Genomic DNA, 15,308 nt, shown 5'->3' on the forward strand with positions numbered 1-15,308 from the left:
ACAAATTTAGACTGAAATTGTAAAGGGGAATAAGAGTCCAATCCAAAGCCTGCCAGGGCCTCCTATCCACCTCGAATGATATACAAGTGAACTTGCAATTATAAACTAAGACAGTTGGGCTCCGAAAAAATTCAACTGTCTTTGTTTGTGTCTTGGGTATGACTGTCTATGCTTTTTCACAAGCTCAGGTAGTTTTACCAACAAAAATGCTGCAAAGAGTATGGTATTGAAAAGGGGATGACCCCCTCATATACTTGATAATTTCTGTTCATTTTAATTTTTAATATTGCACCTTACTCTCGGTTGAAAATCTTGTCTTTTTTTATTGATTGATTGACTAAAACTGGTAGTCGGTATGCCTGGAAGCAGCAAAAATTTCAAACTTAGCATTAAAAAGTGTTTTTTTTCTTATTTCCTTGCATGATCCTTTCTTTCATGTTCTCGTTTGGATGATTAAGTTCAGTGGTGTAAATTGCGAAAAATATTTCAAGGGGGTGGGGGCAAACTACTAAAATTTTGGCAACATCGCGATGGGAAATTATGCATATTTTCCCTTTAAAAGCATTTTTCTTGTGATATTTACAATTTAAATACAATAGCAGATACAGGATTTCAAGAACGGGGGAGCGGCTCGGTTACAAAAAAACTAAACTCTTGTCTTATAGCTTGTCTTATAGCTGTACTTATAGCTGTAGTTTAGTGTATCATTGACCCCTTCTCTTGTGAACTATGGTAAAAAAGGGCCGAAAAATCAAAAACATGCAGACTATGTTAGATTTAAAAAAAAAGGTTGGAGTAATGAAATCTTTTTATAAATGACGAGAGGATAATAGTGTCTTCTGCTGCAAAGCAGTGGAAATTATAGAAATCTATCTCTTAAAAGTGTAATGCCGCTTGTATTTGCATCTTTTAAACACTCATTTTAAATTAGGTGAAATTTAAATGAATATTATGCCACGAAGGGTCTAAGAATTTAAAAACTCAGGAGTAAGGAATTTTATTTTGTTTGTTTGCTTAAAACTGAAATGAGTGGTCTAAGTAAGGTTTGGAGCGACAGTGACCGCGTGACAAGGACAAAGAAAACATGGCACTTTCAAATATTTTTCGCACAACTTATAGAAATATCCATCAATTATATAAAATTCCCGAAAATCATGTTCTCTTTGTCCTTCTATGGCTTAGAACAGTAATTCCTGGTGCAAAGTGCCATAAAGCTTTGGGAACTACCAAAGTTTTACTATTACTATTGTACTATTACTATTATTATATATACTATTCTTATATACTATTTTACGCTATTATTGCATATACTATAATTATTCTACTATTAAACTGTTACTATACTATTGCTATTACAACCCATACTATTATTTGGATTTTGATCTAACACACATTTTATGGAAATTATAAATAAAAAAAAAGTTTTTTAACAGAAAGTAAGGAGTGACATTAAAACTTAAAATGAACAGGAGTTAATCCGTATATGAAAGGGGTTATCCCCTCCTCAACACCTCGCTCTTTACGCTAAAGTTTGACTGTTTTTCACAACTTTACATTTTAAAACAGCAAAAAGTTTAACTCTCTCTCACAACTCTACTTTTTAAAACAAAAAAAAACTTAACCTAACCTTTACTTCTAATGAATGGTGTCCTTAATACGATTAAATAAAAAAAACGCAAGTTTTTTAAACTGCAAGTAGGGAACGACCTTAAAACTTAAAACGAACATAAATTTTTCCGTATATAAAAGGGGTTAACCCCTCCTCAAAGCCTGGCTCTTTACGCTAGGACGAGGAAGAGGTTAACCCCTTATATGCGTAATAATTTTTGTTCGTTTTAAGTTTTAATGCTGCTCCGTACTTTCGGCTGAAGAAACTTTTCCATATTTATTTTTTCATTGATCTTTAAAAAATGCTAGAGAATCCTGCGTCCCCTTCATGAAAATTCTCTTCCCCCATGACAAATTCCTCCATGGAAAGTTCCCCCTGCATAACCCCCTCACCTCAACCCCTTCTCCCAACCAAAAATAAAATCCCCCTAAAAGTGTCTGTACACTTCCTAATAACCATTACTATGCGTAAACACTGGTCAAAGTTTTTAACTTGCAGCCCCTCCCACGGGGACTGTGGGGGAGTAAGTCGTCCCCAAAGACATATTTTTTTAGTTTTTTTTTACTATGATGAATAAAATGGCTATCTCAGAATTTTAATCTGGTTACTTTGGAAAAATAATGAGCGCGGGAGGGGGGCCCAGTTGCCCTCCATTCTTTTGGTCACTTGAAAAGGGCACAAGAAATTTTAATTACCGTTAAAATGAGCCCTCTTGCAACATTCTAGGATCCCTGGGTCGATATGATCAGCCCTGGAAAAAAAAGAAAAAAAACAACAAATAAATAAACACGTATCCGCAATCTGTCTTGTGGCAAAAAATACAAAATTCCACATTTTTATATATAAGAGCTTGAAACTTCTACTGTAGGGTTCTCTGTTACGTTGAATTTGACGATGTGATTTTCGTTAAGATTCTATGACTTTTAAGGGGTATTTCCCCATATTTTCTAAAATAAGGCCTATTTTTTCAGGCTCGTTACTTTTGGTCGGTAAGACTAAACTTGATGAAACTTATATATTTAAAATAAGCATAAAATGCGATTCTTTTGATGTAGCTATTGGTATCAAAATTTAGTTTTTTAGAGTTTCAGCTACTATTGAGCCGGATCGCTCCTTACGACAGTTAGTTACCACGAACTGTTTGATTAAGGAGCAACATTAAAACTTAAAACGGACAGAAATTATTACTTATATGAAGGGAGTTTCCCCCTCCTGCCCATCTCTTTTTTACGGTAAAGTTATTTAGTACCTTCAAAAAAGCTTTTTATTGCTCTAATTAAACGGCCCATTTGTTACAGAAGTCGTTCTCAAAGAATTGGAGCAAACTTCAAACTTTAGCATAAAGAGTGAGGTGTTGAGGAGGGGGCAACTCCCTTCATATACATAATAATTTTTGTTCTTTTTAAGTTTTAATGTATCTCTTTACTTTCAGTTGAAAAAAGTTTTATTATTATTATTTAACTTCTGGTCGCTTTTAAAATAATGCCAGTAAATCTGGCCCCACATCCGCGGTAAAATACCCCTCCCCAGATAAATATCCCCTTGACAATTAAATCCCGGTGAAAATTTACCTAGAACAATTACCCTTAACAGCTCCACGCGTAACATTGAGACGGAAAAGAGAAAGCACGACATATAAAAAGAATGCTGTATAAGAATTCAGGCAAATTCTCCCGGTGTAGAATTTCCCCTGACAAGTTCATCCCCTGTAGACTTCTATCCCAACTGAAAATTCCCTCGTGAAAAAACCCCCAGCAGATAATTCGTCCCCAACCCCTCAACCAAAAATGAATACATACTTCTCAATAACAAATATTATGGGTAAACAATGGGCAAATTTTGTAACTTAGAGACCTTTTCCCTGGGGCGTTGTGGGGGGGGGGGGTCATGTTATATCCAAAGTTATATTCATCGAGTCTTTTAACTATGGTGAACAAAATGGCTATCTTAAAATTTTGATTGGATGATTTTGGGAAAAAGAAGCGGGAGAGGGGGCTAAGTTACCCTCCGATCTTTTTGGTCACTTGAAAAGGACACATGAGCTTTTAATTCCTATTCAAATGTCCTCCTTTCTTGATATTCTAGGACCACTGGGTCGATATGATGACCCGTGAGAAAAAAAACACACATCCGGCCAAAAATAGAAAACTCCGCATTTTTGCAAATAGGAGGTCGAAACCTCTTAAACAAGACTCTCTGATACGCCGAATCTGATGGTGGGATTTTCATGTAGATTCTTTTAGCTCCATGGGGTGATTCCCCCCTATTTGGAAGATCAGGCAAAGTATCCCAGGCTCGTAGCCTTTGATATTTATCATCAAACTCAATGAAATTTATATTTGGAATCAGCATAATAAGCCGATTATTTTATCTTACTAAACGCAGCTTGTTATCCTCTCGTTTTTTATTTGAGTGACTTCTATAACTTAGCAGTCAGGATTTTCCCAGCGTTAAAACTAATTCTCAAATTCTAGATGAAATTCTATCGTCCCAAAGCTTCTTCCACTTCCGAAAAGCCTTATGAAAGTTCAAATTATCCTTTCATTTATTGCTACGACTATTATAATACGTTGATCTCTGCTTATGACTTCAACAGCAAAGATTTTCCTTTATTAAGGTTTAAATTAGGGTTCAATAAATTAACATTTTAAAAAAGAAACAAAAATCAATTAGATGATCCTTGATCGTAGGCATCAGAAAAGTTTCCTTACGAATATGTCTGACCATTTAGTCAGGGAAGCCACACCTCATGGGCTACTTTGATTGACAGTCGCCCGGGTTAAAAACCCCTCAGTATATTTGGTTCTGACTATGATTGAAATAATTTAGTCTCTAGGTTTGGCTCTTTCCTAAGGACAAGCTAATAAAGAAGTTTCTAGGAGATGAAGGTAAATTACAATTCTTGTCCAAAATCACTTTGATGCTAGATACGAAGTAGGTTTTTTGTATTTTGTATTTTGTCTCATGAACTAGCTTAGTTTATCACGTTGGAGTCAGAAGACTATAACTTCATTTAACCCGCAAATAGATTTTATAAATTGAAAGGGCAAGAAGAATCACAGAAGAAAAGCTAATAGGGTGTTTAGAATGAAATTCAAAACCATATTCGCCATTTTGTTAAAGAAATATCTCAATTGACTGTTCAGATTTTGGCTAAAGAAAAAAATTAAACAATAATAAGAAATTAAGTTATTCGACAACATGTAGCTATATTTTTTATTCTGTTACTGTTCAAAGTGAAAAGCTGAACATAACAACATACTTTTGTTTAGAGCACAGTTTACGAAACTATTTTTCAGAAATTTACTTTTTCATGATTCAGTCTATATGTTTTTTAGCAGCCCTAGGTCAAAAGGTTGTGCCTTAATTAATGAATACAATTACAATTTTTCTAAGACGCTAAAAAACTCACCGGAATGCGCCAACAATGCTTCTAGATACTAGGTTCCAGAAAGCGAAATCTACTGGATTCATCGTTTCTGAGGAGCTCAATTGTTTGTCTCGGGTCAGGGATGTTTTCATCAAATCAGCTCCAGCGTATAAAAACTGAGCTCTTTCGACCTTGCAATTTGGCAAGTTTCGAACCTGAAACATTCAAAAGTATATTATCAAACACTTAGTTTCAACAAACTGTTAGTAAAGTGACTCGGACTAATAATGACTGAAAATCTAAAAAGATAACCTTGGTAATAGGTACACATGAAAAGAAGTGCTTTGTTAATGTGATAAAATTCGAGAAGAAAACGAATTCTGAAATGAAACCGAAAAACAGGAGGCAATAAAAGACAGAAACAGTCCCTTGTTCTTTATAGTAAAGCTGTACTAGTTCTTAATTGAAAGCATTATTAGTTCCAACAATTGAAATTGGAAAACGAACAGAAATTATATGTTTACGAAATAGGGCACACCTCCTACTCTTTACGCTAAAGCTGTACTAGTTTTGTGCTGTAAGCATTATTGGGTCAAGCAAATGCGGCCAGTTTCCAATCACAAATGCTTTACTTACTGATTGTTTTTCAAAACATTCACGAATGAATTTACGAATCGACTGCTTGAGGTGCCAAAAGTCACCAAATTTCACGAAATAGCACCAAATGTCAAAATTATTTTGCACCGCAAAATTACAGAAAACGTGACTTGGCTGCGGTAAAATCTCTTTTCTAATTAAAATGGCACTAGAAATTTCAGCTTTTATTTCAATGAGGCATCTCCCAATATTCTAAAACCGTACGATAATGCCCTGGGTAAAAAAAAACAAAAAACAAAGACGTGTTAGTGATCATCATTCTACAAAAAAAAAAAAATACGATTTTACAAGTTTGAAGCTAAGGACTAGAAACCTTTTCAATAGTGTTCTCATTTTATTGAATTTGTTTTATTGGTGTAATCTTAAGATCATTACCTCCCCTTTTTGGGGATGTTTATATATATATATATATATATATATATATATATATATATATATATATATATATATATATATATATATATATATATATATATATATATATTTATATATATATATATATATATATATATATATATGTAGTATACCCTTCTAGGAATATCGAACAAATTTTTTTTCAGGATTTAAGTTTTGGCAAATGGCTGTAATCTCAATGCATTCCTCATGGATCCCACTAGCCCATCCCCTCCCCCCAAAATGAAGACGCTTTGATGACAGTGTACGCATAAGTAGAATTAATTATTTATACTGATTATAAGCACACAAACATTCGTTAGTCACTAATTTGCTCATCAAAAGCTATTAGCATATGAATGTTTGCATAATTAAAGAAAAGAGGATAAATACCTGGATCACAGTCTAAATATTTATACGAATGGTGACGAAAAGTCCTTTCCTTTAGAGATTACTGAAACACATCTAAAACCCCACAAGCTAAACCATTTTTCATGACCCCGCTTTCACGTACAAGCAACGATAAATGCTTATCGCATCACGATGAGCTTATGGGAAAGGGAAACCTGTGATCCATAAGCTATGATCTGATCAAATGGAAAACCAAGTAGCAATTGATTATATTGCTCTGATGATCTGGGAACTTCCCATATTGCGCGTTATGAAATGTGTGTCATGTTTGGAAAGACATTTTAGATATATTTTAGAAAACTCAGCAATGAAGTTTTCTAATATGCTGAATTTGATGGTGTAAATTTGATTAAAATTTTTTGCCCTGTTCAGGGTCTTTTGCTCCTTTTCTTCAAAAATAGAGCATATTTTCTTTGACCCATAGCTTTTGATGGCTAATTTGAAATAAATGACTTTTATATATTCAGAATTTATGGTAAAATAACAGTCCCACTGATATATATCTCGTCTCTTTAAACGAGCAATAACTGTGAATGTATTTTTATGTATGTGTTGAAAAAAACAAGTTTTTTTAAAACAGAAAGTAAGGAGCAACATTAAAACTCAAGACAAACAGAAATTAATCTGTATATGAAAGGCTACCCCCTCCTCAATGCTTTGTTCTCTATGCTAGATAGTTGACTCTTTAAAAAGTTTCTTATTCTAATTAAATGAACCCTGTATATCAGTCGCTGTTCCTTGAAAATTGGGAAAAACAGTCAAACTTGCCGCATACCCGTGCCGGGGGGCCTAGCCTCAAAACAGGCCACACAGTTTTTTTTTTTTTTTTTTTTTTTTTTTTTTTTTTTTTTTTTTTTTTTTTTTTTTTTTTTTAAGTGGCAGCTTGACATTTCTGACCACAAAACTGAAAAAAATAGTTCACAACTTTAAAGGAGAATTTAAATTTTTCTCAAAGTGGCATATCGAACCTATGATAACGTCATAACATCAAGAAGAGATTGCGGTTAGAAGACAAGCGACAATGAAACATATTTAACCAGATCAGAAGATATTCAACCTTGGTGCGTAGCCGTACTGGAGCCTGGCGGTGCCGCAGCTAGAAGCAGTGTGAACCAGAACGTTGTAAATCCACATCCAACACCAAAAGACGTAGAGACTGGGCCAAAAGTAACCGAAGCACTAAGGAAACGAATTATAAAGTTGTAATTTTTACAAGGGCGCTACTTCTATTTTAAGGTTCAGTTCCCTAAAGTGAGTACAAACAACATGGCATGATCAAACTTTGATTGGTTGGAAAATAAATGTCATTTGAACAACAAGAAATTTTTTTTCCAAACATCAGACCATCAAATATGACAAGACGTATCCAAATAGCTAAAGCAAAAGGTAAAATAATAAAAGACGCATCCAAAATGAAGTAAAAATAAATGTGCTTAGAAAACTTGCAAAAGTGAGAATCGCAACAGATAAAGCAAAAGGCGTGGACCAAACCACGCCTTTGATGATGATGAGATCGGCGGCATTTGAAAAAAAAAACAAAAAAAACGGACAAAACGAAAGTGTTACTCTCGCAACACAATTAGGAAGTGTCAGAAATTAGAATGAAGAAGAAAGAAGTATTACGTTAGAAGAACAACGCCATCACAATATTTGACACCAGGAAAATGTAGCGCAAAACTCAGTACAGACCTACAAAGATTCTATAAACTACGCGACTGTTGGTTACAAGTCATGGGTACCCTTTAACGCCATATGTATTCCCTGGATGTTGCTACTTACAATAAGAATCAATATATAGAAGCCTGTGAAATGGCAAGTGGTGGGGCCCAGTCTTGACAATTCTGGCCACAAAAATTATCTAAATCGTACCAAATGATTTTGGGAAAACCCTAGTTAAACCACTGCTTAAGGAACATGCTAACGTTGAAAAAGTTTGCCTCAGTTGAAAAAGTTTGTATGAATAGGGGGTAATTCTACAAATCAAAATTAGAATATTGGAAGCTACAGTGATTACAATGGTCAAATACGGTTCTAAAGCATGGGCGCTACAAAAAAAAAATGCACGAAGGTTTGCTAGATGTTTTCCATAGAAATTGTCTATGGATTATTATGGGAACCCGACTGAAGGACTGCATTTCAAACAGTTGACTCTATGGAAAATGGGGTTCAATCCTGCTTTCTAAGTCTAAAAGGAGAAAAAGGTTGAGATAGCTAGGGCAGATTCTGCGAATGAAGGATGATAGAACGCCAAAGATTGTCCTTTTTGGCCACCGTCAAGGGTTAAATAGAAAACAGGTCGTCCAATGTTGGGGCAGGAGGATATTGTAAAGAAATATTTAAGGAAAATATGGACGAGGGGGGTTTGAATAGACTAGGATGTAGGAGGAGTGTGCGTAGCCGTGTTGGCCTCAGGCAGCCTGGTGCTGCGGTGACTTGTAGGTAGTTTTAGCAGTAGTAGTATAAGGAACTAGTAAACTATCGAATAAAGAGTTGAAGATTTAGGGAGGGGCTAGTCCCCTTATTTAAAAGAATTTCTATAGAAATTTCACTTGAAATAACTTTTTTTTTATTTTAAAATTGTAAAAGAGCTGTAAACTCTACTAATTGAGTTGTTGCATAAAAAGAATAGTGAATTAAATATTTCAACCTTAATATGATCAGTGGCCGGTGTTCACCCTCTTCCATGGAAAATACCTCTGAAAAATATCCTCTCCCCTCCTTTGAGAAATACTCCCCGCGTAACATACTCCCCTGGAACATACCACACCACAGATGATATACCTCACCAAAAATCTACCCTCGGATAATAAATCCATGGAAAACACCCCCCCCCCAAACTACAAAACAATCAGAAAGCGAAATTGTAGAAGTTTAAGTGTCTTTTTAAGTTTTGTACTTTGTCCATTGCTAACATATAGTATTTCTTATTGGGAAACATAGGGACGCTTTCACGGGGGAAATTTTTGCAGGGAAGATTTTCTGGGGAACTTCTGAGGAGCAAATTTATGGGGATATTTTTCTCGATCAGCGAGGAAGTGTTATCTTGAGGAACGAGCAATTTTTCGGGGAATAACTTCCGGGGGTGAGTATTTTCGGGGATAATTTTCGCGATTTTGGGGGGGGGGGGTTAACTCCTAGAACCATATGATCATAGTACATTTTCTGGAGAGATACTCTCTTGCACATTTAGTGGTGTTGATTTTATTTTTATTTTTTCTTTGGCAGAGGTTTTTAGAAGTAGGCCTTCACTATATGCTTAGAACTGTATTTTCATTAATTGAAAGGTTTCGTGAAAACTGTTCATGACTCAGAATCTTTGATACTCATAAGGGTTTGTAAAAAAAAAAAATAATAATAATAAAAATAAAAGCTTAATTTTTTATTTTAGGCAAGAACAAGATAATTAAATGTTAAACAATAGAATTATATGTGAAAATTAATCACACATCGTATTAAATTGTCGCACTACCCAACAGTCCAAAGTTACAAGCAATTAGATTATTCATTGTATCTATGTTGCTCTTTGTGACTGGATTTACTGATCAAAAACCGTTTTCATTCCTAATAAGTTCTTGTTGCCAAAATTCATCAAATCTTCTTTTTTCGCTCACTAAAATGGTTGGAAAATTAAACCTTTGATACTAAAGTTGTTTTATCCTATCTTAGATGTAATTATAAAAAAACAAGTTTTTTTTTAACTGCAAGCAAGGACCGATATTAAAACTTAAAACAAACAAAAATTATTCCAAAATGAAAGGGACTGTCCACTCCTTAACACCTCGCCCTTTACGTTAAAGTTTGACTCTTTGTCACAACTCTACTTTTTGAAACAATAAAAAAAACTTTAGTGTGAAGAGCGAGGTGCTGAGGAGGGGACAACCTCTTTCATATACAGAATAATTTATGTTCGATTTCAGTTTTAGTGTCGTTCCTTGCTTGAAGTAAAAAAACTTGTTTTTTATATATTTAATTTCTGAACGTTTTTGAATCAATGAATGTTTTGGTTTCGGCTCACCACGCATGAATAATTAAAACGAAATTTGCATGTTATTTTATTTATTATTTTTTTTTGGCTAAATGACTTTCTCGTAGTTTTGATTGGAAAATTTTGATAAGAAAAGGGAGTGGGGGGAGAGGCCTAGTAGCCAATTTTCGGCAACTTAAAAATGCAACTAGATTTTTTTTTACGAACGTTTTTGTTAGTAATAAGCATGCTTACAATTTTTTTTGGTCACTTAAAAAGTGCACTAGAACTTTTAATTTTCGTTAGAATGAGCTCTCTCGCAACATTCTATAGCCACTGGGTCGATACGATCACCCCTGGGGAAAAAAACACAAAAAAACAACAAATAAACACGCATCCGTGATCTGTCTTCTTGTAAAAAATACGAAATTCCACGTTTTTGTAGATAGGAGGTTGTAACTTCTACAGTAGGGTTCTTTGATACGTTGAATCTGATGGTGTAATTTCTGTAAGATAGAATGACTCTTATAGGTTGTTTTCCCCTATTTTCTAAAATAAGGCAAATTTTCTCAGGCTCGTAACTTTTGATGGGTAAGACTAAACCTGATGGGTCGCATATATTTAAAATCAGTATTAAAATGCAATTCTTTTGATGTAACTGTTGGTATCAAAATTCCATTTTTCGTTTCGGTTACTATTGAGCCAGGTCACTCCTTACTACAGTTTGTTACCACGAACTGTTTGATCTTTCTTAGTCCTTTTTTAAGAGCTGCTTATTACGAAGTATTCTCTTCATCTTCACAATACGTGTGGAAGTTCAAATTTTTGTGTACCTGGCCTAAAATTAAGCCTTTCTAGTTCTTCTATAATGTATATTATTATATCGATAGATTTGCTTAAACTGTTCTTACTACTATTTGCTGACGACATCGTATTACTGGCTGAAACAAAGGAGAAACTGCAACAATTATTAGAGATTACGGAGGTTTATTTGGAAGAGAAGAAGTTAATCTTGAACACATCGAAGTCAGTGGTGATGGTATTTGGTCGTAAAGCCATGGAAAGTGAAGATGTGAATTTTTTTTTAAAGGTGAAACTATACCAGTGAATAATGAATTTGTTTATCTTGGGGTAAAGTTTACTAGTAATGGAAATTCAGTGGGCATCTGGATCTAGCGAATGCAAGGGGGAGGTATATTAGCGGTGAAATAGCGAGGAGTAGTCTTAGACGGGTGAGAGATATTAGAGTACATAAGAGGATTTGGACAAGTAAGATAGTACCGGCGATGCATTATGGAGCAGAGATCTGGGGCTATCGGAAAGGTCCAAAACTTGTGGTGGTTATGATGAGATATTATAAGAGGATGTTAGGACTATGGGATTCGTTTAGTAATTTGGTAATCCAAGGGGATTTAGGGCTAGTATCGCTGCGATCTATGAGGCTAGTGACCATGGTGAGATATTGGGTTAGGATACTGGGTATGCAGAGATTTACGGTAGCAAAGGCAGCATACTTAGAGGCGTTGAGACAGAATAGTAAAACAGGGTGGCCGGCGGAGATTAAGGATATCTTAGATAAGTGTGGATTAGGGGAATGGTGGAATGAAGGAAAGGGGATTATGGGTATGGAGGAAATAGTAATAAGGGAGGTACAAGAGAGGTTGAAGAACCAAGAAATACAGATATGGTGGGCAAGTCTGGATCGTTCAGGGTCGTTAAAATTGTATAGACAGATAAAGGGTAGTTGGGGGGAGGAGGTATTTTGGAAGGTTGGGTTAAGTAGAGAGGATTTGAAGGCTTATTTGGATTGGAGGGGAAATGGATTTTTGATTGGGGAGAAAAGAAAGTATCAAGGGAGAAAAGGGGAGAAGGTAGAATCTATTGCTTGTCCTATGTGCGGATCTCAGGATGAAAGTTTAATACATTTTGTGTGTGAATGTGTCGAATTGAATGATTGGAGGCGTGAGATGTATGGTAAAGAAAAATTGAATGAGATATGGATGGTAGATAGAATGAAAGATACAAATTTCCTGAGTATTAAAAGGATAGCAAGGTTTGTCAGGATTGCAGCGGTGCATCGGGAGCGTTTTCTTTAAATAGTTTTAATTTAATGTAGTTAATTTGTTGTTTGTTTGTTATGTATTTTTCCTATGGCCCACGGGCTTTTTCTGGAATAAATTATTATTATTATTATTATATTGAATGCAGTTGGTGATAATGATTAGAACTTGATAATGGTTGGTGATAATGGGATGCATATTTATCCAAAAACACGGTAAAAATATCATTTTTTGTGATTATAAGAAGTTAACTTTTTCTATTTATTTGTATATGAGAACGTTGAGAAGGCAAAAAGGGAAAAATAAGTAATATTATATCTTTCTTTCTTCCCTCTTCCCCCTGTTAAGTTGTGTCACTATCATTATTATTGTTTTCTTCTTCTTCTTACCCTTTTATCATTGAACATTGTGCCCTTTGCATTTTTATTGTTGTTCGTTTAAGTTAATTAAACAAACATTCAAATGCAAAGCAGTCAAATCTTTAAAATAATTCCTAATCCTAAATAACTTGCACTTTATTTTAGTCCTTAAAGAAGAATTAACTGTACGTACAAATAACATTTTAAATAGGGATAAATCCTTTTTATTAGACAGTGAAAAATAGTAACAACAAAATCTGGATATTTTGATCACATATGACCGTCATCAGCAGATAAACTAAATCAGCTGTTTGATTCTCCTGTAATAATATGTAAGTCCATGGATTAACGAAGCTTCTTGACAAAGAAGGTACTTGAATCTGCCCTGTGGCAGTTGGGATAAAATCCTGGGCTCCATATTGCAAAGCAGAGATTTATCCACTGTGCCACCAGCACAAAGCATATTGTTATCGATGTCGCATATGTGGAATTTATATCATGCAGCATTCCACCTTCAGAATTGCCGCAGCCAAAAGTAAATAAATTTATTTTTTGGGTTTATGTTGGTTCAAACTTCAGAAAATGCAGAAAATAAATATAGGTTCTACCAAAATAAGTAGAAGCTGAAGTATTTCAATTACATTATGAAGGTATTTCCGCAAACCATCGTTAAAGAGAGTTCCAGCTGACAGTTGAAAATAGAAATCTGTTATTAATTTTATCAGTTCTTCCACGCTTGGAAGACGGTTAGATCTTCCGTTTGCAAAATCTATACAGTGTTCGTGCGTGAGTAAGTGGGAGTGTTCCAAGGTACAAAATGTGCTCAATTTTATTTGCTATCCTATTTTCCGTAGAGTCATAAAAGCAAATAAAGGAGGAATTAAAGTATATTTTGAAAGGCATTAGACCACTTACCTTTGAAAAGACGATCCACGAAAAACGACGGGTAAACATTCCAAGTTTTTCTCCAGCTTGTAGGATTGAACAGAGTGACAAAGGATGCGCAAAGATAAGGAAGTTTCTAACATCCAAAGACTTGAGCATCCGAAACTGACTTACTATAGTGAAAAATAATTAGGTTGAAACCTAGGGTTGTAACTTTAATTCGCTGCCAATATTAAAATGAATGCGCATATTTGGTTTTCAAGCTGAAAGAAATAAGCAGGACCTTTCTGCGATGTATCTTCTCGCGTAAATACATTTGGAAAATTCAGTAAATATATTCTCAAGACCAGAAAATAGTTTGCAATTTACTAAAAAAACACAAAGGAATGTAGATTGTCAGTTTAATATACATATACTGTTTTTATTCCTTAAAGTCTTAATAGTTTTTGGTCTATTAAAGTTAAAAAAATACTAAAAAAATTGTACTTTGTATTTTGTTTTCAGTAAAGTGGAAACTATGTACTGGCCTTGAGAAGGCATGAGAAGTTTAAGCCTTACTCCCATCAATTTCTGCTCGTTTTCAGTTCCTTTCGGTTTTTAATTGTAATTTCTGTTTGTTTCCGGTTTTATTTATTTGGAGATTGTGACATATAATAGTTTTTCGCTTGGAAGATTATTTCACTTTATTTCTGCTCATTTTTGGTTTAATAGAGCTCTTTACTTTTCTTTGAAAGCTTATTTTGTGGAAAAGGCTTTTTAAATTAATTTAGTTCGCTTTTAGTTGATAGGGTCTTTTTCATGGAAAAAGAAAATACAATTTTATATCTTTTCAGTTTTCAAACAAAAAGAGTGGTTCAGTAGTAATCGAAACTCTAAGAAGCAGAATTTTGATAACAATAGATACATCAAAACAATCAAATTTTGATGCTTATTCAAAATATATAAAATTCATAAAATGTAATGGTAGGCTACCCATCAAAAGTTACGAGTCTGATAAAACTTGCCTTATTTTTTAAAAAGGGGTGAAACATCCCCAAAACATGAGGTGATCTTAATGAAAATCACTTCATCACATTCATCATACCAGAAAACCCTATTGTAAAAGTTAAACTCCTCTATACAAAAATGTGGAATTTTGCATTATTTGCCAGAAGAAAGGTCAAAGATGCGTTTTTTTTTTGTTTTTTTTCCAGGGATGATCATATCAAAAAAATGACCGTAGACAATTTGAAGAGGACTCATTTCATCAGAAATCAGAAGTTCTATTGCGCTTTTTAAGTGACCAAAGACATTAGAGGGCAGCTAGCCCCCTCCCACGCTTATGTTCCCCCAAAGTCACCCGATAAAAACTTTGAGATAGGCATTTTGTTCAGCATAGTCGGAAAATTAAATAACTGTGTCTTTGGGGATTACTTAACCCCTAACGGTCCCAAGGGGATGGGCTGCGAGCAGTGAACTTTGCCCATTGTTTACATATAATATTGATTATTGGGAAGTATTCAGACGTTTTCAGGAGAATTTTTCTGGTGGAGGGGGGGATATGTGAAAGGATCTTTCCATGGAGGAATCTCTAATGGCTGGAGAGAACTCTCAATTGAGG

At 34.6% G+C, this 15,308-nt stretch overlaps 1 protein-coding gene across 2 annotated transcripts in view; it reads right to left on the minus strand.

Moving 5' to 3' along the window:
* Positions 1-13,877, minus strand: part of LOC136024953 (ionotropic receptor 25a-like) — a 106,889-nt gene extending 93,012 nt beyond the window's left edge. Inside the window, exons 1-2 of one of the 2 annotated variants that reach the window (XM_065700548.1) lie at positions 13,739-13,877; positions 5,022-5,194 (exon numbers count right to left, since the gene is read on the minus strand). In XM_065700548.1, the coding sequence (XP_065556620.1) occupies positions 5,022-5,194; positions 13,739-13,867 (302 nt within the window). In that variant the 5' untranslated portion in view covers positions 13,868-13,877. Of the gene's footprint in view, positions 1-5,021; positions 5,195-6,422; positions 6,540-13,738 lie in introns of those variants that run through there. The other variant, XM_065700549.1, reaches the window with a different exon arrangement.
* Between the last annotated feature and the right edge of the window lie 1,431 nt (positions 13,878-15,308).

The sequence above is a fragment of the Artemia franciscana genome, chromosome 3 (assembly GCF_032884065.1).
Source record: "Artemia franciscana chromosome 3, ASM3288406v1, whole genome shotgun sequence".
Classification (NCBI taxonomy): Eukaryota; Metazoa; Arthropoda; class Branchiopoda; order Anostraca; family Artemiidae; genus Artemia; species Artemia franciscana.